Source organism: Bos javanicus, chromosome 25 (assembly GCF_032452875.1).
Source record: "Bos javanicus breed banteng chromosome 25, ARS-OSU_banteng_1.0, whole genome shotgun sequence".
Taxonomy (NCBI): domain Eukaryota; kingdom Metazoa; phylum Chordata; class Mammalia; order Artiodactyla; family Bovidae; genus Bos; species Bos javanicus.
The window spans coordinates 33,484,203-33,505,456 of record NC_083892.1 but is presented as its reverse complement, the minus strand read 5'-3'; the positions used below and the strand labels follow the sequence as shown (position 1 = coordinate 33,505,456).

Sequence of the window (21,254 nt, the reverse complement as noted above, 5' to 3'; positions counted from 1 at the left end):
CAATACCACAGTTCAAAAGCATCAATCCTTTAAGAGTGCTTATATGTTAACTTTGGTAAGACTGTATTTTGTTTTACATCATCAGGCAAAGTTGGGAAGCAAGGGCAGGGTGACGTGTATCCGTGGTACCCTGGGCCTGAGGCCACTGCCCAGTCATGGTTTCCCAGTGGCCTGGGCTGACTTTGACCCTGAGCTGCTGCCTCAGGTGTTGACGGGCCAGCACTGGGCTCTTGCAGGTCTGTCTGCTCTCCAGTCACTGGTGGTCAGAGGTTCTGCCATGGGGTTGGCTGGGGACTGTCTAGTGGACTGGAGGGGATGCAGTGGTGGTTTGTGATTCCTGGTAAAGTGTGAAGAGGGGGTCCGTCTGGGCCCACGGTACAGAACAGGCAACAAGCTGGAGCTGGGAGGTTCAAGCTGCTGGGGGGCCGGCGAGAAGGCCTGGAGGTTGCAGGCGGAGGGAGGCGGCTGGGATCCTTGGCCTCCTGAGCCCCGTGGTGCCACTCAAGTTCACCCCCAAGATCTAAGGCCGTGACACTAAGAAAGCTGGAGCAGAGGCGTGGTACAGATACAAATGTTTATTCTACATAAAAACTTCACAAAATGGGCAGCTGGTTGTACCAAGACCTTTGGTGAGGGGTGGGGGTGGGGTGGGGAGTCGCTGTTCAAGAAGGCAACACGGACAGTGGTCACAGTCACTGGGCAGGAGCGAAGCGGAGGGCGGGTGGGGCACAGGCCTGGCCCCGGCCCTCGCTGCATGCGCACGCATGCACACTCCTTGCCTGTCGACGAGGAAGAGGGCTTCTGGGCAGGGAGCACGTTTCAGACTTGAGAAGTCCCGGGCCGGTGGGGAGGAGGGAGGTGCCCCCTCCCTGGCTGAATACTGCATCTGAGACATCCAACACCCACGTGGTGGGGATGGGGGGCAGGCAGCAAGGGTGGGACAAGATTGCAGGCCTGAAGTGACACTGACTTCTCGAGCACAGGAGAGCCGGGACCACTGTCCCACACATGCAACACACAATGGCTTGAGGACCCAACCCGGGGAGAGCTGATGGCCCGGGCATGGGCTTCGCCAGTGCAGAGGCCCGACTAGGGCCTGCCCTGCTGCCCTAGCTCCAAGGGCAGGAGACCAGGCCCCCGGTCAGCCTCTTCCAGAATGTTCCCTGGGGTCAGCTATAGCCCTCTGGGGGCTGGAGGAACTAGGGAAGGAGGGAGGCTGAGGCAGCCGAAGACCTGTTGGGACTCGGCCCCCAGGTGGGGGAGGAAGCCGGGTCTTGACTCGGCCAGAAGCCACCCGGCCACGGCCCCTGGCAGTGATCGGCTGTTAGAGGCTTAGAGCTGGGCTGTCTCTTAGGGCCACCCCTCCCCTAAACCAAAAAGCAGCACCATGTGGCCAGCTGGTCCCCAGCCCTCAGAAGGGGGTGCCCATTCAGGGGGACAGCTGGAGAGGACACAGGACGGGGCAGGTAGGCTGGTCAAGAAGAGGCAAGGTTGGGGTCCAGAGAGAGCCTTGATCCAGAAGGGGGCAGACCCTGGGATGGAGTGGAACTACTGAAGGTTGGGGGACAGGAGCATGGCTAACTACCCTGGGGCAGCCCTCCTCGATCAGAAGGGCCTGGGCCTGAGTCTCCCTTGCTGGCCCGTCCCCACCCGGCTGGCTCTTTCCCAGCCTGGCTCCCCTCTGCCTCTTCGGTACAGACGCACACTGTCACAAGATCATGCACACGACGGCTCAGGGCGGGGTGGGAGTGGGGGTCCCTGTGGCAGAGAAAGGAGCAGTCTGGGGCGGCGGGGAGAGGGCTCCGAGCCAGAGGCGGGGCAGCAGCCAGGGGTCTCCTGGGGGTGGACCGTCCAGAGCAGAGTGGCAGGCGGGGTGGTTTCTATCCGAAGATGCCCCCGAAGGTGGAGGCGATCACGATGCCCAGAACCACACAGCAGATGACGATCATGATCTTCTTCTGCATGGGGAGACACAGAGAAGCCTCAGAGAGCATGGAAGAGGGTGCCGGGAGGGAGGCTGAGCCTCCTCTGAGCAGAGCTTTGAGGGGTGGGGGGCTGCTGGGGAGCGGGCTCTGGTCAGGGCTGAGGGTTGGAGAGTTTGGGGGACTGGATGAGAAAGAAAGTGATGGCCCGGAGTATGTCTGGGTGGGATTTTAATGGGGTGCTGAAGGTCTGGGACTCCGGTATTCTTGCCTGAGAAATCCCATGGACAGAGGAGCCTGGTGAGCTGCAAGTCCACGGGGTCACAGAGTTGGACGTGACTTAGCAACTAGACAACAACAAGGCCTGGGAGAGCCAGGTGGAGGTTCTGGTCGGAGCTGAGGGCCGAGGGGAGGCAAACGGGGAGGGACTTGTGATGCCTGAGGGCGGGGGACTCTGGGTACGTGAGGATGTGGGCTCCGGCAGGACGGGACTACTCACCCGGCGAGCCTTGCTCTGGTACTTGACGGCCTTCTTGGTGTCAGACACGGCCCTCTCCACATAGTCCACCGAATGTTCCACGTTGTACTCAATCCTGTCAATCATCTCCCCCTGCAGGGCCAGGGGCACCCCAGCTCCAGAGGGGCCCCCTCCAGGCGGCGAGGGGGCCCGAGGAGGGATTTTGGGAAGACAGCGCCTGGGGTTAGAGAAAAGGGGAAGGTGAGGAGGAGGGGGGTCCAGGCACCCCAAGCAGCTCCCCAAAATGCAGCCATCCAGGGGCGGGAACTGGCCATGCAGCCTCAGCCAAGGGGGAGGGGACCATGCAGAGGACACTTGTCTGGGGCTCTGACCCCAGGGCCAAACAGAGGACAGCGCCAGGCAGAGCAAGGCGGGGGCGCGAGTGGTGGTGGGCGGGAGTCTGGCCATGGTGAGCCCTCCCCAGGCATGATGGTTCCATCCAGTCCTGACAGCTTTTGATGCCCCCGCCCAGTCCCACAGCCCTCGTGGGCCTGGTAGGAGCCCTCAGAGGCCACTCGACCATGCAGCTGACCGCTCTCTCCAACTCCACGGCCCCCACTGGTGGCCACAGCACCTCTCACCCCAATGGAAGCAGCAGCTTCCTAAGGTCTCCCTGCTTCCCCACATGGACCACGTCCCTCCCACACTAAGATCCTCCAACTAGAAAGGACTCCAGGGCCCAGCACCGCCTGCCAGGACCCCCGTCCCACCCGTCTCCATCATTTCCAACTCTCCCTGGGCTCTAACTGCCCGGAACGCCTTTCTGCTTTTCGGGGAAGTCAGGCTTTTGCTGGTCCTGATCACAACTGTGGTGTTTCTGGCCCCTCTACTTGGGCCAGCTCTTTGCTCTTCCCCTGGGGAGTCTTTGGAGTTCAAATGCCACCTCCTCAGAGAGGGCCTTCCCTGACCATCCCGTCCAGTGGTCACTGCAGTGACTGTCACTCCAAGCGTGGCCCAGGGACTAGTAGCATCGGGATCACCCTTGAACTTTAAAGACATACAAATGTATGACTCCCTACCCCCAAGTCAACCCTAAAGGAAATCAACCCTGAATATTCATTGGAAGGACTGATGCTGAAGTTGAAGCTCCAGAACTCTGGCCACCCCTTGCAAAGAGCTGACGCACTGGAGAAGACCCTGACGCTGGGAAAAATTGAAGGCAGGAGGAGAAAGGGGTGACAGAGGATGAGATAGTTGGATGGCATCACTGACTCAACGGACGTGAATTTGAGCAAACTCTGGGAGACGCTGAAGGACAGGGGAGCCTGGTGTGCTGCAGTCCACGGAGTCACAAAGAGTTGGACATGACTGAGCAACTGAACAACAAACCCCCACCTGCGAATCTCTGGGAACGGGGGCCAGCACAGGGAAATGTAGAACAAGGGCTGTGAGTGTGGCTCTTGATCACTTTCAAGGCTGAGAACCACTGCTGTCAGGCTGCCGCCCTCTAACACCCGGTGCGGGTAGAGACCACGCCACTCGTCATTCACTGATGCTGCCCTATTGCCCAACAGACATCCGCTCTGGGAAGCAGGCCCTCTGTGGTCTTGCTCGTTGCTATTCCTCTGACTCCTAGAAAAATGCCCTTCCACGTGCCCACGTGACAAACAGCTGGTGAACGAGACAGGACAAGGCCGAGTGAAGGTGGGCAGGGCCATGCAGGGCCTGGGGTCCTGGAGAGCCAAGCAGAGCCATGCAGAGAGGATCCTTCAGGTGGGCAGTTTCAACCGCACGCAGCGAGTTACCTGAAGACTGGGTCCCTCCCAGGCAGGGGCAGCGTGGCGGGCAGAAAGGGGAGGGTTAGTGCAGCCCTGGGTGCTGCTAGGGGTGGGATGTGGTGGCGGGGGGGGCCCGGGCACCCACCTGGCTCTCCACGAGCATGGCCATGTCCATGAACATGTCGTGCAGCTCCCGGATGCTGTTCTCCAGCTTGATGATCTCGCTGTGGCGTGTCTCAATCTCACTCAGGGCCTGCTTCGAGATGCTGGAGTCCATGATGATCTAGGGGGTGCGAGCCGTGGGCTGGGACCCGGGGACCCATCGAAGGGGGAGGGGTGGGGGCCAGGGCAGCAAGAGGCCAAGGGCAGAGGCCACCGGGATGGGCAGTGGCCTGAGCAGAATGTTCTGGAAGCAGGGCCTGCTGGAGGCTTTGTCCTTAGCCACAGCCCTCCCCCCACTTTCTGTTAGGCTCCCACCATTGTTGTTTAGTCACTAAGTATGGTCTGAATCTTTTGCAACCCCATGGACTGTAGCCCACCAGGTTCCTCTGCCCATGGGATTTCCCAGGCAAGAATATTGGAGTGGGTTGCCATTTCCTCCTCCAGGGGGATCTTCTCGACCCAGGGATCGAACCCAAGTCTCCTGCACTGGCAGGCAGATTTTTTACCACTGAGCCACCATCGAAGCCCAGGCTCTTACCAGCTGTTACCAGATTTCTCTGAGACCTGATTTCCTACCAGTAGGTTCCTACCTGTAACGTGGGTTAATAACAGTCCCCACCTGCATCTGCACACCTTTAACAGCCGAGTGGTAGTTCTCACCACCGGTGCTGTAGGAGCCCAAAATGACTGCGCGAAGGACCCAGGCCTTGAATGGCCTTTTTCCTGAAACCTCTCCTCCTGTTCTTCCTCCCACCCTGAATGTAGCTGATCCCTCCTCCTAAAATCACACGTCCACACTGCATCCCTTACCTGTATGCCACCTCCTTCAGGAAGCTCCCCTGCTTGGCAGCACATGGAGCTTCACTTGAATATAGAGAGGCCGAGGGCACCGTGTCCTCCCAGGTGGGAAGGGTCCTCAGGATGGTGGAAGGAGCCCCCTAGCTGGTGGCAAGTGAGCACAGGGCACAAGAAGCCGGCCCGACTGGGAGGAAGCAGGAGACGGGTCTTACTTCCACCTTTGGCACTAAAGTGGGACCTCTGCTTGTCCCTTGCCCTCTCCAGGACTCAGCCTTCTCTTCTCTAAAACCTGCCTCACCCGGTGATGGTGTCCAAACACTGCCCAGACATAGCACTTCGCACACACACCCGGGACTCCGGTGGGAGGGGTCCACACTTACCCCGGAGGCAAAGATGGCGGGGTTCCCACTCTCCAGCATGTCCTCCAGCTCCTCGCTGGTCGTGGTCCGGCCGGCTGCGATCAGGGGTCAAACTGAGCCAGGCCCTTCCCCAGAGTGGTCAGCGGCAGTCTGGCCCCGCCCCGCCCCCGCCCCTTCAACTTACTGATCTCCAGCTGCCTCTGGATGCGGCCCTTGCAGCGCTCGCGGTAGTCAGACTGCGTGGCGTTGTACTCGGACATCACCTCCACGAACTTCCGGGACAGCGTGGAGTGCTGGGGTCCCGAGACGGGGGTATAGGTGTCAGGCCCAGCCCATCGGGGCCCCAGAGCCTCCGGCGCCCGGCTACTCGCCCCGAAGACCCCTCCCATACCTGTGTCTTACGGATCCTCAGGTCTGCGGAGGAGCGGTTCAGGCCTTCCTCCTGCTCGATGCTCTGCTCGATGCCTGGGGAACAGCCGGCTGCTGATAACCTGCCCCGTTCGCCGCTCCCTCGCGGCCCACACACCCGGGATCGGGTTCGGAACCTCCCCTGGAGGGACTCGTGTTGTCTGTTGAGTGGGGTCACACAGGAAGCAGAGGAAGGGGCCGCGCCACGCACTGATGCAGGAGGGGCCGGCAAAGGCTATTCCAGGCAAGATGTGTGGGTGTGTGCATGTACACTCACCTGTGAGGCCCCAGGCACACGCTAAGCTGTGTATCTGTAAGTGTGTGAGTGTGAGCATCCACTATGTGCTAAGCCTGGTGGGGCAGGCCCACCCCGTCCTGATTATGAAGGTTGTACGGAACACCGGCTGGGGCATGCCACGGGGGCGGGGCAGGTGGCCACAACCACAGGGCACAGACATGACCCCGGCATTCCGCAGGGCATGTATACCTGTGCTCCCAGGAGTGCATGGGGCTCCTGCGTGGGATCAGGCAGTACCAGCCACTCCTCTAACACTCTAGCCTAAGTGGGGGACAGCGTCCAGAGTGTCCCCGGCAACATCCTGAGGCCCAGCCCAGTGCCTGGCACAAACAGGTCTCGCCAGGTAGCTGCTGAGTGAATGGCACATGGTGGTACCCTCACAAGGACAGCAAGGAAGACCCAGTGTACCCCTCTGAGTCAGTGAAACCCCCTGGGCAGTGTGGGGGAAGCAGGCCCGGAGTGCCCCCCACACCCCAGCTGAGGCCTGGAGCCCAGACTCACTCTTTAACTTAGAGCGGACTTTGTTTGCAGTCTTCTTTATGTCGGACATGAGTTCCTCCAGCTCCTCCTTTGTCTCTAGGGAGGTAGAAAGGGTGGGGTAGACACCCTGGGCTCCCCCGTGGAGGGCCGAGGAGGCGCTCCGGGCAGACCCTGGGTCTCCTTGTCCCCTGGCTAAGGCCCTGCCTGTTCTCCCATCCTGGGCTGGCCCACGCCAGCTGCAGCCTCACCCCTTCTCGCGCTGTCTTCCAAGGAGCCTCCCTTCCTCCTTGGCTGGCTTACCCCCCCCACCCCCTGTAGATAACAGATGGGTCTAAATTTAAGGCAGAAATAATTGTGGAGCAGCTGGCGATGCTGGAGTTGGCACTGGGGAACATTTAGCTGATACTTGCCGGAGTCGAGGGTGGGGGGAGCGGGCTCACCTAGCGCTACCTGGTGGCTCAGGAAGGGCTGACGGGCCAAGGGCCAAGGAGGCAGAAGGCAGACCCATCGAGCACCCTGGCCAGGGCAGACCTGTTCTACTCACAAAGCCCTGCTCCCCAGGTCTGAGCTCAGCGAAGGCCAACCGCTGAGGGCCAGGTAGGTGGGTGGCACCTGGCCTGGGTGGGAGCTGAGAGAAGTGCTGGAGAGAGGGGGCTCCTGGGGTACGGTTGGCTCTGGAGGTGGCATGCGGCTGGGCCTAAGAGAGGGTGGAGCTGGGGGAGGGCAGTGGCATAGTTTCTGGCCCTTGTTCCAGCCGGTACCATCTCCCTAAACCTGGCAGAGGCCATGGGAGTGCCCAGCTTGCCCTGCTCCCGGGGAGGGTCCACTGGCAAAGTGGGGCAAGAAGGCTCTTCCCGCTGGGGAGCTGGGTGGAGCTCAGCCTCAGGGCACCCCCGGACTCCACCCCGGAGAAACCCAGACTGAACGCCTGGATTCAACCTTTCACGCCCACCCTGTGTGTGCTTCTGGGGCTGGGGCTTCTCCCCTGGGGGGACTCAGGAGGGGCACTGACAGTGGCCAATTAAGTGTGGGCAGGGCACTTCCCAATTGGCATGTGAGTAAGGTGGAGTGGGGGGCTTCCAGGAGCGGGGGTGCGTGCGCCTTATTCGCAGGAACAAAGGAAAACTCGGTTACCAGCTGCTCTGACGTCTCAGCCTCTTTTGCTCAGACCCAAAATAGCCCAGCCTGGATGGCAGTCCCTAGAGAAGGCAGAGCAAGCCTTGGCCCGGGAAAGCCCCCCACTTCCTGCCAACTTTCCTTGTGATGCCTTGGCGACCCTGCTCCGCCTCTGCCCCAGAACCCTTCATGGGGAGCCCCTTCCCGCTTGGGAAGTGCCAGGTCCTGACTGCTCAGCTCACAGGTGGCAAATTCTGAAGTGGTCACTGCTGATATCCGATGAAGGCAACACAACACAGCTAAGGTTGGGGAGCAGGGCAACTCTGTCTCCCCATCCTCCCCCTCCCCCCGCCTGCTCCATCTTCCGGCAGGTGAGAGGCCAAATCCAGCTCTTTACAGTCTCACCCCACAGTCAGCCCTCCTCCTGAGCCTCACCAGGAGTGACCCACCAGGGACATGCGCTGACCCAGATACATGTGGGCATGCAGACAAACCATGTCACGTGACGCCGTCCCTGACACACCTCTAGGTGGGGCGGGAGGGGAGCCAGGACGACCTGAGGACCACACTGGAGGTATGCCCTGCTCTGGGGGGTCCCTGTCTCCTCTCCAACCCTTCCTGGTTCAGTCTCCCCCGCTCCCAGTTGACTCGTTCTGCCTTCCAAGGGCCTGGCGCTGGGCTTGGTTGGTGTGGCACTGGGCTCAGGTCCAAACACACTTTGGGGCCGTGGAGAGATTTATTCTGGGTGCTTGAGGATGCCTGTGGGCCTGGGGTTGAGAGGCCACGGATAGAGAGGCAGTGCTGGAACTGAGAACGGAATCAAGCCTTGGGTGCCTGGGTAGGGGGCTATGGGCTGTAGGCCCTTCCTCCTGAACACCTGGGCAGCAGCTGGACCCTGCCCCATGCTCTGTCCTGGGGCCTTCCAAAAGAGCTAGAGAAGGGAGAGGGGAGGTGAGCGAGCTTTGAGAACAGGCAGGCGGCAAACACACCCAATCTGATGAGTCCAGGCAGCTGGCCTGAGCCCTGGCCCATCACTGCCTCCCTGGGCTGAAGGTGAACCCCTTCTAGGGGAGGGGATCCCAGGCCAGCATGCTGTCAGCCTGGCCTATTATTACTGTAGTAGTAATCAGTGCCTCACAGGTCAGGGGGACCTGCCCAGGGACAGAGTAAAACAGACACACACATGTTCCCTGTGCAGGGGGAGAGGTGACTTCCTGGAGCCCTGAGAATGCCCGGCTCCGAGGCACCAATGGCCGAGTGCCAGGGCCGCCAGCTTTTTCCGGAAACTCTGCCTGCTTGGCCGGCTTGCCCTCCCACAGCGCTGATGCCTCAGAGCAGCCATCTGCTCCCCAGGGGAGGCGATGGAAAGGGAGGGGCTGGGCTGGGACGCCTCCTATTGATCACAGGCAGCTCCTCCCTCCATCCCTCCCTCCCAGAATCCAGGGCTGTCCTAGAAAGCAGCCAAGTTACCTGGGGATGGCGGGGCCGCCCCTCCCACCAGGCATCCCACGGTGATTAAGGGCACTGAACCACCCCTCAACCCAGGCCTGGGAGAGCCTGTGTTTCCTGACCCTCCCCAACCTGGCCAGGCCCCTCAGACGGCCAGCAAGGCAGGGCGTTCCTTCCCTGGCTGCAGCGTCTTTCTGGAGGCCTGGGGACGGCCTCCAACCCCGCACACCCACACACTCACTCTCGTCAGGGTTGGGGGAGGCCAGGATGGCGCTGTGTTTCCGCTTCACCTCCTCCACATTCTCCGAGATCTTGTCAATGAAGGCGCGGATCTCTTCCACCTGTGGGCCGAGGTCAGGTGCTCTGGGGGCGGAAATCCAGGGAGGGGCCTTCTGGGGCCCAGAGTAGGGCCGGAGGAGGTCAGGGCCAGGCTGGGCAAGGTTCAGGTGTGTGTGTGTGGTGAGGGGGGTGGGTAGTGCTGATCCAAGGATTCTTCTAGATTGGGGTGGGGGTGGGAAGGAGTGGGCAATCCCCACTTTTGCTCCCCGCTGAGCCTGTCTATTTACCCTCAAAATGGGCTCACTACTTGGTGCCTGTGGGCTGCTGAGCTCAGGCGCGGGTATGTAAGCGCCCCAGGCCGGCTGAGAGGTGAGACATGGCCGCCCCAGGTCTGCCGGTGTTTGGGGAGAGGCGGGGGTGCGGCTCCCACCTGCTCGAAGAACTCATCCATGAAGCGGTCTCGGTCCACGGTGACAGTGACGTCGTCATCATCGTCGCTGTCCTTGGCCTGCAGGGGGGTGGACACACAAGCGCCCCTGTGGTAGGACCACTGGGTCCCATGGGTCCTGGGACCCCAAGCTGCCCAGGATCCCCCTATAGCAGGGTCTTCGGTTGGAGCTCCGAGGCCCGGCCATCCTTGTCTGTCCCCTTGGCAGGGACAAGGCCTGGCTGTGCCCTCAGCTCCCAGCCTCAGTGAGACCTGCAACATCCCTGGGGTTGTTCAGTCGTGTTCGACTCTGTGACCCCATGAACTGCAGCCCACCAGGCTCCTCTGTCCATGGAATTCTCCAGGCAAGAATACTGGAGTGGGTTGCCATTCCCCTCTGCAAAGCATCTTCCTGACCCAGGGATCGAACCTGAGTCTCCCACATTGCAAGCAGATTCTTTTACCTACTGAGCCACCAGAGAAGCCCCTAGGCCTAGGCACCACCAACACCTCCCTGCTAAAAACTAGGATGGCTCAGATACAGGTCATGCCCACAGCACCCAAGCTGGTCTGATAGCTACTGCCCATGGAGAGCTCTGGGAACCTCCAGGCCTGCTCCCTCAGACTGCCTGGAGACCTCTCTTGTTAGTCTTTTTTTTTTTCTAAATATTTATTTATCTATTTGGTTGTGCCGGGTCTTAGTTTTGGCACATGGGACCTTCGATCTTCATTGCAACGTGAGGGATTTTTAGCTGTGGCATGTAGGATCTAGAACCCTGAGCAGGGATGGAACCCAGGTCCCCTGCATTGGGAGCACGGAGTCTTAGCCACTGGACTATCAGGAAGTCCCTCTCCCTGTTAGTTTTGGCATTGACATTGATCCTTTCTCCTTCCAGGCACAGAGTTGGGCCTGGCAGGCACCAGAGGCCAGTCATGTTGTTATTTGGCTCGGGGCCTGCCTTGGGTCTCAGCCGCAGGTGTCGGCTCGGCCCCTCGGCCCCAGGAGCCGCCACACAAAAGCCAGCCCATCACAGGGTTGGAGGTAATTACATCTCTGACTTCCCAGCATGCCGGCCACGCTCATTACTGTCCGTCTCACACCTGGAGTTAGCCAGGGTTGGCTCGCTCTGCAGGCAAGGCCAAGGCCCCTCACAGCCAAGGCCAGGCTACTCAGGGTAGGACAGGCACCTGGGATTCTCGGGCTGGGTCCTGCCCCCTCATCCTCAGTGCCCCACGGGGAGGAGGCACTGGCCCTCGGCCTGATGCTCTCTTGTGAGGATGCGAGCAGGCAGAGGGGGAGGAGAGGGGGTGCTGGGGCCCCGCCACCTCCAAAGGGACTGGGTTCTGTGCCCAGACAGACACCGACGGGCTGAGGGACTTCCTGCGGGGTCTGTCTGCTCCTCTATGAAATGGGGACAGCGATGCTCTGCTGGGGGAGGGCGGGCCCACGAGTGATGGGGAACCGTAGCACGTTCTGCAAAGGTCTGGGGCTCTTGGGGTCCCACCACCCCACCCAAGTGAGGCCAACCAAGAGAAGGGGCTGGTTGGGAGCTTTATGGAGGCGGCCCCTCTCATCAAGAGATCACACCTCCTCCCCCAGCAGCTAAAATAAGTCCTTGCTCCCACAAGTGCCTGTGGCTGCCACCAGGTGGTCCCCATCCCCCACCAAGCCCACCCTTAGCCACAGAGAATCTAGAAGCCGAGCTGGAGGAGGAGCACTCCCTAGGGAAACCAAGGCAGGGTGCGATGGGGGCACCCAGGGCCCCCTCCACAGCAGCTGGCCAGCTTGGGAGGTGTCCTTGGGAGCTCCTGCCATTCAGCATCCTGGCCTCTCTGTCCTTCCGGTACCCAGAGGATAGGGGTGAGCGGAAAGAGGTGGAAGGAGAATTTTCCAGCTCCATTCCCTCTGGGAGTAATGACCAGCTGGAGCCCAAGACAAGTCACCAGAAATGAGACTCATCTCTGAGTCACCAGAGACGAGAGTCACGGCCAGGGGCTCCAGGGCTGGTGCCCCCCACCCTCTGGGCCTCAGCTTGCCCACCTGCAAAATGGACTTGTCTTCTCCAGGCATCCAGCCAGGTCTGACCTGCTCCCTGCACGGCCTCCGTGCACAGAGGCTGGACTCGGGTAGTTTCTCCAACAGAAGGATGGCAGGGAGATGCCACATCCTCCTCCACGCTCTCCATCAATTAGGTGGCGCTAGCAGTAAGAGTCAGACACAACTGAGCGACTTCTCTTTCACTTTTCATTTTCATGCATTGGAGAAGGAAATGGCAACCCACTCCAGTGTTCTTGCCTGGAGAATCCCAGGGACAGAGGAACCCGAAGGCTACAGTCCATGGGGTCACAGAGAGTCGGACACAACTGAGCATGCACACACGCACACATATACATTAGGGCCTGACCTCACAGCCTGTGTCAAACCAACCGTGGCTCTGAGCAAAACCGGGAGTGGATGCTCCCAGGGCATCCCTTCCAAGTGCTACAACTTCTTCCTCCTCAGGCTCTTTTCACTCTCACCCCTCCACCCACCTCCACTTTATCTCACTGCTCCAGTCTGAAATCTGATCCCAGCACACCCCACCTATAACCATCCACTCCTAGAATCTGCCCACTGTCCTCCCTGCGGTCCCCAGGCGGCTCCCGCTGCCTGCAGTGCTGATTCCATGAAACCGACATTCCCTTCTTCATTAGGTGCCACCTCTTTCGGAAGCCTTCCTCATCTCCCCAGGGATGGGATCTCGCTCCTCTCATTCCCCACACCCTATTCACATCCCTACTGGAGCCACTGCAACACACTCTCAAGCCCTGGGAGACCTGAAAAGCTACCTTGGCCACAGCTTCTAGTCTCAGCTTTCACACCTCCAGTGGTGGAGAGCTCACTAGCTCCCCCAGGCTCTTCTGTCTATCTGGGGCAGCCCCAACTGTTAGAAAGCCCTTCCCTTTCCTCCAAGCTGGCCCCAGGCCATAAAGAACCTGTTGGTGCCCTCTCCCTGGGCTGGCCCCGCCAGAAATCTGAGGGTAGCATCTGCATCCTCCCTGGTTTTTTTTTCTCAAGTTGACCAAGTTCCCTCTGCTTCAGATCCTTCCCAGAGGCCTTAAGTTGAAGCCCCTGCCCCAGATCTGTTCCACTTAGTCTCTGTCTTCTCCAGCAGGACAAGACAGAAACTGAATCTGCTGCTGACTGTGGTCTGAGCAGGGCCAAAGGTCTGACCCACCACCTCCCTCTTTCTACAAAGTCGACCTCTGTTAATGCAGCCAGAGATCACAGAAGCCAAGGAAGAAGCCCTTCCCCTCCCTGTTTACTTGGTTGGCTTTTGGGCTCAAATGAAGGATCTTCATTTGTTCTGACCCTTGTCCCAGTCTGTGAGAATCTGATGGTTTATGCCTTTGTTGCCCCCTCCTACTTTATCCCCATCTATGCCAAGGCCCTGATTGATTAGTGCCCCAGCTCCCTTGGGAACCGGCCAACCCTCTCAAAGTGGCAGTCACAGCTCCAGAAAGACGGCTGGACTAGAGTTGGGACTGGAGAGGCTGTGGTGCGGAGGCAGCAGCTGGAGTCGTGAGGCAGTTACAAGCTCCGAGGTACAACCGTCTTCCGGACAAACTCCCCCAGACATCACATGGGCACCTTGCCAACCACCTGGCCAGAACTAAGTTCCACTTTTTCCTCCTGAGCCCCCGTTCTTAAAGAGTCTCCGAAGCCAGAAACTGGGGGGCATCCACACTCTTCCTCCTCCTCTCATATCCAACCAACATCCAGTTGGTCCTGGTGTTTGTTTTTTGATCCTGGTGTTTTTAATTCGTGGCTTCCCAGGTGGCTCAGTGATAAAGAATCTGCCTGCCAGTGCAGGAGATGTGGGTTTGATCCCTGGTTTGGGAAGATCTCCTGGAGGAGGAAATGGCAACCCATTCCAGCATTCTTGCTCGGAAGATCCCATGGACAGAGGAGCCTGGTGGGCTATAGTCCATGGGGTCACAAAGAGTCGGACATGACTGAGCATGCACGCACATTTTTAATTATCTTTCAGGGGTTCTCAACCTTGGTCCAGCAACAGAGCCCCTTGGGGGTAGGGTGTTTTTTTTTGTTTGTTTCTTTTAAAAAAAAAACTTCCAGACCAAATGAGAATCTATGGGGGTGGCGCGGTGAAGTTGTTTTTTTTCCTTAAAGCCCCTCAGGATTGGGAACCATTGGCCTGGTCTCTGGCCAGCTGGCTATCTTGACTCTGGTCTCATTGCCTCCAGCCTGAGCAATCAGAAAAGGAAGTCAGGGTGGGTGTGAGCACTGCCCCCACCACAGGGACCTGTTGAGACAGGGGAGGGGACCCCACTAGAAGCCCCCGCTGCGCAGCCCTGATGGTATCTCTAGGCAGAGGCACCAGGATTCCACGATCCCTTCCTGGAAATAAGAGTGTGATTCCTCCAAGAGGTGCGGAGGCCAGGCAGTCTCCAGGCCTGTCCCGGGAGATGGCGGCTGGCCAGCAGGCAGGGTTGATTCATTGCTGCTGGAGCAGGAGTTGCTGTTGTCTGTCTCGAGGGCTATTTTCTTTTCCCCCTTCTTTTTAATGACTAATCAAAGCCTATCTCACTAAAGCAGAGAGGCCCAGAGCTGAGTCAGGGGTGTGCCAGAGACTGAGATAGGTCTCTAGAAAGAAAGGACTCTCTCTGACCCCTTCCTCTTTTCCCCACCCTGCAACCACCCCCCCACCCGCCCCCCAGATCGCCTCTGCCAGTCTACCCCTTAGCAGGGCCCCAGCACAACTCAGGGAAGCAGCTTCAGGGTGTGGGGAGGGGCTGGGCTCTGCCTCCCTCCAGGTGCTGTGTGACCTGAGATAAACTCCTGGCCCTTTCTGGACCTCAGTTTTCCACTCTGTAGAATAGGAAGTTGCACTAGATAGTCCCTGGACACCATCTGCACCTCAGATAGACATGTGCCCAAATTCATTATTAATTTTTTTTTTTTTTTTAAGAAATCCCAAGGTGATGGGAAGGAAGGAAGGGCCCCTAGCCTAGGTCTATTCTTACATCCCCCCTTTCTTCTGCTCTGCAGGGTGAAGCCGGCCGGCTCCATTATGCAGACAAATGAGCACGGAGAGGTTAAGGCACCCACCTGCCTGTTCTTGCTCCGAGACCCTCAGTCCCTTCAGAAGTCGGCAGAGGGGGCACTGGGCTTCACCACTCAGGCCTGCCTGCTGCCCCGGTGAGCGAGGGGGGACCCTGGGTGTCAGACCCAGGCATCGCCAGCCCCTCTGCTGTTTCTCACACGGGTCCCTTCTTTTGGCCCACCCTCCCTCCCTCCTCCCAGTCAAATCCAGCTCCTCCCCCTGGCGATCTCAGACCTCCTGTTCCAGGAAGGTTCCTGCTCTGACTGCCCCACGCTCCCTCCCCTCTCTGGCTTCTGGCTCCTGCACAGGCCCCCGCTGTGTCACATGGCCCAGGAGGTACAGAAACAGAGTTCTGCGCCCAGGGAGGGGTATCAGCTCTGAGCAGTCCTGGGAAAGAAAACCGGGGAGGCCTTTGAACTGGGGGGCGGAGGTGGCTGCTGGCCAGGCTGGGGCTGCCTGGGGACACCTGTCCCCAAAGTCCCCCTGGTTTTATACATTCTGGTCGCACACGTCCGCACCCATCTCCTTGGGCTCCAGGTTGCCCTTTTGATCTCCGAGGGCTGTTGGACGCTTTCAGGCCCCCACACTGGCCGTGGATGACCCCTTCCTTCTCTCTCTGCAGGAGAGGATCAGCCCCCGTGAGAGATGAGGAGGGCTGGAGAAGGCTGGAGGGCTGGGCCAGGCCTGCAGCACGGAGGAAACATGCCAGCTCCTTCCCCAAGTGTGACTTTTATAAATAAGCTCCCTTCTCTTGCTTTCCTTCTTCCAAATGTGGTGGCGTGGGGTGAGGAAGGAGGAGGAGGGGGGAGGGAGGGGGAGGGAGGGTGGGGATGGTGCAAGCAGCTGTCCCAAGCACCACCCTCTGTCCAGCCCAGCCAGCACTGGCCCTCTCGGTTCCTTGGGGATTCTGGTTCCTGGGGTTCAAGGTCTCCCTCAGATATAGAATTGGAGTCAGGAGACCCGTGACTGCTTGCCCTAAGAAGCTGGGTTCTCAGTTTTCCTATACCTACTTCCTAGATGGGAATCTGTGCAGCCCAAAGGAAGACTTGTGGGAATGGCCGCCCCCCCTAGACTAACGGTTGCACCCCACTCAGTGTGGGCTTCTGCCAGCTGATCCTCAAGGGTGCTAGCAGCCCCTAAGGGACAGGGCCACCCAGCCACGAGTACGGCAGCCTGCGTGGGCAGTGAATGCCTGGAGTGGGGGAACGTCTGGAGAGGAAGCCTCAGATTACTTTAGAGAAGCCAGGCCTCATCACCTAAGGACCAGTCTGGCTAGCGTGTGTGCGTGTGTATATGTGCTGGGCTCGGGGAGGGATTCACCAGAGCAAAGACCTAGCTTCAAGCTCCTACAGTCCAATGTCTCTTAGCCCTTAGGTCTCAGCCGCGTCTAAGTCTGACTGTTTTCAGGCCTAGGTAAAGCCCCTTCATCCCACCTGATCTGCCAGGCTAGCCACATCTCTCTCTCTCATGCCTCTGTCTTCCCTTCAGTGAAGGGGATGAAGGGGATGAAGGTGATGAGTCAGAAGACGTCAGATGTCAAGGGCTCTGATCCCCCTGAGCACTGGTTCCCACAGACACTCTGGTCTGACCCACCAGGCACCCAAACACCAGGAAATGCACTACACGCCCTTCATCCCCAAGATAACAACGCTCCTTCTGATTCAACTGCGCACAGGAAACTTGAGGGCAACCGCAAGCCTGGCAGGGGAAGTGTTTATAGACACCATATTCGACATGAGGGACCATCTTCTTCCTTTGAAACCTCCAGGGGTTTACCCTGAGGTGGGGGGTGCTGGGGGGGGGGGTGCTGGGCACTCAGCCAGGAATAATACAGGTCTAATGGGAGAGTGGGGCTGGCAGCCACAGCAAGGGGGTGATGGAGGCAGGAGAGCACAAGTGCCAGCCCCAGGCTGCCCAGGAGGCAAGACTGGTACGATGGGGGAGAGCCAGGCACAAGTCCAGGGAAGCTGTGTGCAGAGAGGACCAGCCATGGGATCACAAGCCCAAAGGATACTTGGGACTTTCCATATAAGGGGTCCAGGTCTCTGGCTCTAAGCTGGGTAGCAGGGGAAGGGTTCTAGGGAGACTCTGCCGCACCCCCCACCCCCGCAAGAGATCAGCAGGGTGGTCAGCCAGGGCCTCAGAGGAGCCTCAACCTGGTCTAGAGCCCTGATGTCCGGGTTCCCCGCAGGCAGGCTTCACTTCCTTCTGTGCACGGTCCCGGCCGCGTAGCCCCTCCCAAGATTGCCATCTTTAAGGGCAGAGGTTCTAACACCCTGGTTAAGAGCAGAGGCCAGGGGAGAGGGGCTTTGATGATAAGCAGCAGGCAGCAGGGATCTCTGTCTGGGCTGGCAGAGGGCGGACTCTGACTCGAAACCTTTGCGCATCCTTCTGCTCCCCCCACTGGAACCACGCCCCAGAAGCCACACCCCAGTGGCCTCCGAAACACAGGTGGAAAAAAATAGGTTCAAGTCGGAATACGATCTGGAAAACCAGGAAGGGTCTGGAAACGCCGGCTCCCGGCTGCCCGGAAGCCAAGAAGAGGGAAAGACAGCGGGCCTGACCCTTCCCGGATCGGGGAGGGCAGCAGCTGCCGATCACCACCGGCTGGGGAGCCACAGGTGATGGGAGCTACAGGTGACGGAAGGTGATGGGGGCGGCGGCCGTCCCGCGAGACAGCGCCAGCCCGAGAAGCCCGGCCCCACCCGACCGGCCAGGTTCCGCAGCGCGCCCTGCAGCCGGGCTCTGGACAGGGGACCGCCCCCGGCCGTTCCCTTCGCACAGGTCCCGCCGTCGGTCTAAACCAGAGGGAGGGCAGGAGGGTCAGTGAGGAGGCACAGCGGGGAGACAAGGGTCGGGACCTGCTCCGCCGGGCGACGGGAGGCCAAGCTTCGGTCCCGCCACCGATATTCCAGAATATCCCTCCGAAAACAAGGGGGGCGCCGAAAAGTTTATCTAGGACCCCAGGTTCCAGCCGCCAGCCCGCGGGCCATCGGAGCCGAGCTCACGCGAGCTCGTGACCCCAGTGGGTCCGAGGGGCGGGACCCGGGGCGGTCGGGGTCCCCGGCTTGGCACCGCTCGCTCCCGCCCTGGCCGGGGACGCAGGGGCGACCGCCCCAGGGGCCGCTAGAGCCGCTCGGGAAGCGGACCGGGCGCTGGGCGCCGGCGGCCAGCGGCGCCGCGCAGGGGTCGGACTCACCGTGCGGAGCTCCTGGGTTCGGTCCTTCATGCTCCCGGGAGTGGCAGCGGCGCCGGCTGCAGCCCGGTGAGCCCCGCATGCGCGGCGGCCGCCCCGCGGCTGCGCAGCGCCAGCCCGGCCCCGCCCCGGCCCCCGGGACCCCGGCCCAGCCCCCAGCCCGGCCCCGCCCCGCGCCTGCTCCGCCCCGGTGGGTCCCAGCCGAGAGCCCAGCTCTGGGGCTCTTGATACCCGGGCTCCTACCCCATCCCGCTTAAGGTGCTCCGAAGGGGCTGAAGGGTCACAGACCCCGGGACCTCGTTCCCTTGCGTTCCCAACGTCCGTTCGACCCCGCCCGGAGGTCCCATCCCAATCCTCCCTCGACTCAACCGCTCAGCATCCCTCCTTCTGGACATAGACAGTGTTTTTGGATCTTCACCTCCAGAGCTCCTCACATCTCTGCTAGAGGCCAGACACCACCTCCCTCCTTAATTTTATTGCCTTGGGGTCTGCAGCATCACCCCACTCCACAAACCTCCAGAGTTCCAGCCTTTGTGCCTCCCACCCCTTCGGCCTTCCCCCCAGTATCTCATCCAGACTCAGGCTCAGGAGGATTTCCTCTTTCCCCAGGATTTCTCGGTTCACAGTCTGATGCTGAGTGACCACCTCCTTTAGTTTCTACTCTCAGCAAGACTGCAGGAACCCCTCCATTTAGGGGGAAGGAGATCTAGGTTACTGCCTCATCTCGTTCTCCTTCCCCTGTATTCCCAACCCTGCATCCCAGCCCCGAGCCTGAGAGCTTATTTCCTGTCTAGAAGCTGAGGGTAGCTAAGCAGGGGCCCAGCTCCACTGGACTAATGGGAAGATCTTCGCAGCGCTGGAGAGGGATGGTGGCTGGGGGTTAGTCAGTAGCAGATGCTCCTTTCCGGGTTCCTGCCGGCCTCTTGTTGAGCAACAGCCACTTGCACACCCCCAGCTGCCCGCTCCGTGCCCTGGCCCAGACGCTCTTGACCTGGAGCCAAGCATTCCCCCTTCCCCTCCCCGGGGGCTGCCAAAGGTGTTGCTCTGGAGTTGAGCCAGCCCCCTGCTGCACAGTGTGTCAGAGCCTGGCACTTCTCCCAGACTGTGGGCTCAGGTTAGCTGCCTGGCAGACGGGCTGGAGGCACTGTTCCAGCCATCCCTCCTTCCCTGGAAAGTCCCACCCAAGGCTAGCTCAGATGTAGCCTGGCCTGAGAGACAGCCACACCCCTTCCACTTGTCCAGACCTCAATCTTGAGTAACCCACACAGCAAGTGCTGGTGGTGCCCTGTTTGACAGATGCAAGACCGGGACTCATCTACTAGGGGGCTTGCCCAGGGTTCCAGGGGACAGGTGGCAGGGAGAGTGCTGATTCCTGGTCCAGAGTGCTTTCCTGTGTGCAGGGTGACTCAGTGGGGTGAGTCATGGGTGCAGCCCCGGAGCTCGTTGTCTGGCCCTGTGGGGGAGAGGACAGGAAGGGGAGACACAGCTCCTGCCCTCAGAGAGTCCTGGTACCATGTCAAGCATCCCTTATTGAGATGCATATTAAATGGTAGCGTGAAAAATTAATAAAGAATGAATGTGTGCCCTTCACCTTAAACTACCTTTCTGATACAGGTCTTACGCTCATTCATTCATTCATCGAACATTAGCTGGGAATGCATGTTCTGGGGCCACTGTTCTGCTCTTAAGGTGCTCCTGGGTTGTGGGAGGGACATGATTTCAGTGTGTAAGGGATTCAGGGTGGCTTCCCAGAGACAGTGATGTTCAAGCTGGATGTTGAAGGAGTGGTGTGCAGCAGGCAGTGCTGCAGGCTTTCTGGACAGAAGGAGCATGCCCAGACACTGGGGGTGGGAGTGGGGAGCAACCAGAGAACCTCAGGAACCTGCTGTGATGCTCAGGCACAGGGGTAAGCGTGGGTGGGAGATAACACCAGTGAGAGAGGCCTTGAATGTTAAACTTCATCATGCAGACAAGGTTGGAAGGCAATCAAAGGTCCAACTTTCACTCCCTTAATCAAAAAGTATTCATTGAGCATATACTGTGCTGTGCTAAGTTGCTTCAGTTGTGTCCAACTCTTTCCAACCCTATGGACTGAAGCCCGCTGGGCACCTCTGTCCGTGGGATTCTCCAGGCAAGAATACTGGAGTGGGTTGCCATGCCCTCCTCCAGGGGATCTTCTCTAGCCAAGGATCAAACCTGTGTCTTTTAACATCTCCTGCATTGACAGGTAGATTCTTTACCACTAGCGCCATCTGGGAAGCCCTGAGCGACTGACACTGTCACTGAGCATCTACTATGTACTGGTTATTCTAGATGTTGGACACATGACAGACAAAAGTCCTTGTGCTCATGGGGTTCTGGGAGAGGAAAGAGATGATAAATAAACAACATATATAATGATGATAATAAGTTATGGAGAAGATAAAGTAGGACAGAAGGGTTAGGGTGCTGGCTTTGAGGGAGGGAGCCACATCGATCTCTGGGGGAAGAGCATTCTGGCGAGGAAGCATCAGGTGCAATGGCCAGGAGCAGGGAGTATGCCTGGCATATGAGAGAGACAGTAAGGAGGTGAGGATGCCTGGAACGTGGTAGGTGAGGAAGAGCTCCAAGGAGGTAGTATCAGAGTAGATGGAGGGGCCTTGAAAGGGACTGTGTCCCTTGACTTTGCCTCTGAGAGGGATGGGAGCCCCCAGAGGGTTTTGAGCAGAGGACCTGATCCATCTTGGACTTCAGCAGGATCGCTCTGATTGCTGGGTGGAGAATGGATGGAAGAGGACATAGGAGGAAGCAGGGATGTATTTAGGAAGTGATTGCTATTGTGTGTGTGGCTGGGACAAAGGTGATGGCAGTGGTGGTGATGAGAAGTGGTCACATCCTGGAAACATTTTTAAAAATTTATTTAGCTTTACTTATTGGCTGCATCTTGTGGCTTGTGGGACTTAAGATCCCTGACCAGGAATTGAAACCAGGCTATGGTAGTGAAAGGGTTGAGTCCTAACCACTGGACCTCCAGGGAATTC

The 21,254-nt window shown here is 59.2% G+C and overlaps 1 protein-coding gene across 2 annotated transcripts; it reads right to left on the bottom strand.

The window, feature by feature from the left end:
* Positions 1-560: 560 nt before the first annotated feature.
* STX1A (syntaxin 1A) lies at positions 561-18,353 on the bottom strand. 2 transcript variants are annotated; one of them, XM_061401896.1, is made up of 10 exons: positions 18,238-18,353; positions 9,937-10,014; positions 9,469-9,568; positions 6,684-6,758; positions 5,868-5,941; positions 5,661-5,769; positions 5,498-5,571; positions 4,303-4,440; positions 2,422-2,532; positions 561-1,958 (listed from the first exon to the last, which is right to left on the bottom strand). In XM_061401896.1, exons 1-10 carry the CDS (start codon positions 18,265-18,267, stop codon positions 1,881-1,883), a joined length of 867 nt encoding a protein of 288 aa, XP_061257880.1. In that variant the 5' UTR covers positions 18,268-18,353; the 3' UTR covers positions 561-1,880. The 2 variants fall into 2 exon arrangements, with proteins under 2 accessions (XP_061257880.1, XP_061257881.1); XM_061401897.1 differs by lacking the exon at positions 561-1,958 and having other exon boundaries at positions 2,435-2,617; positions 18,238-18,344.
* Between the last annotated feature and the right edge of the window lie 2,901 nt (positions 18,354-21,254).

Excerpts from the sequence above, each read along its gene's own strand:
- STX1A (XM_061401896.1), bottom strand. The coding sequence starts at position 18,267 with ATGAAGGACCGAACCCAGGAGCTCCGCACG. Across the intron at positions 5,942-6,683 it reads AGTCCGCTCTAAGTTAAAGA|GCATCGAGCAGAGCATCGAG; the intron begins GTGAGTCTGGGC and ends GCTGTTCCCCAG. Across the intron at positions 2,533-4,302 it reads CCATGCTCGTGGAGAGCCAG|GGGGAGATGATTGACAGGAT; the intron begins GTGGGTGCCCGG and ends CTGGCCCTGCAG.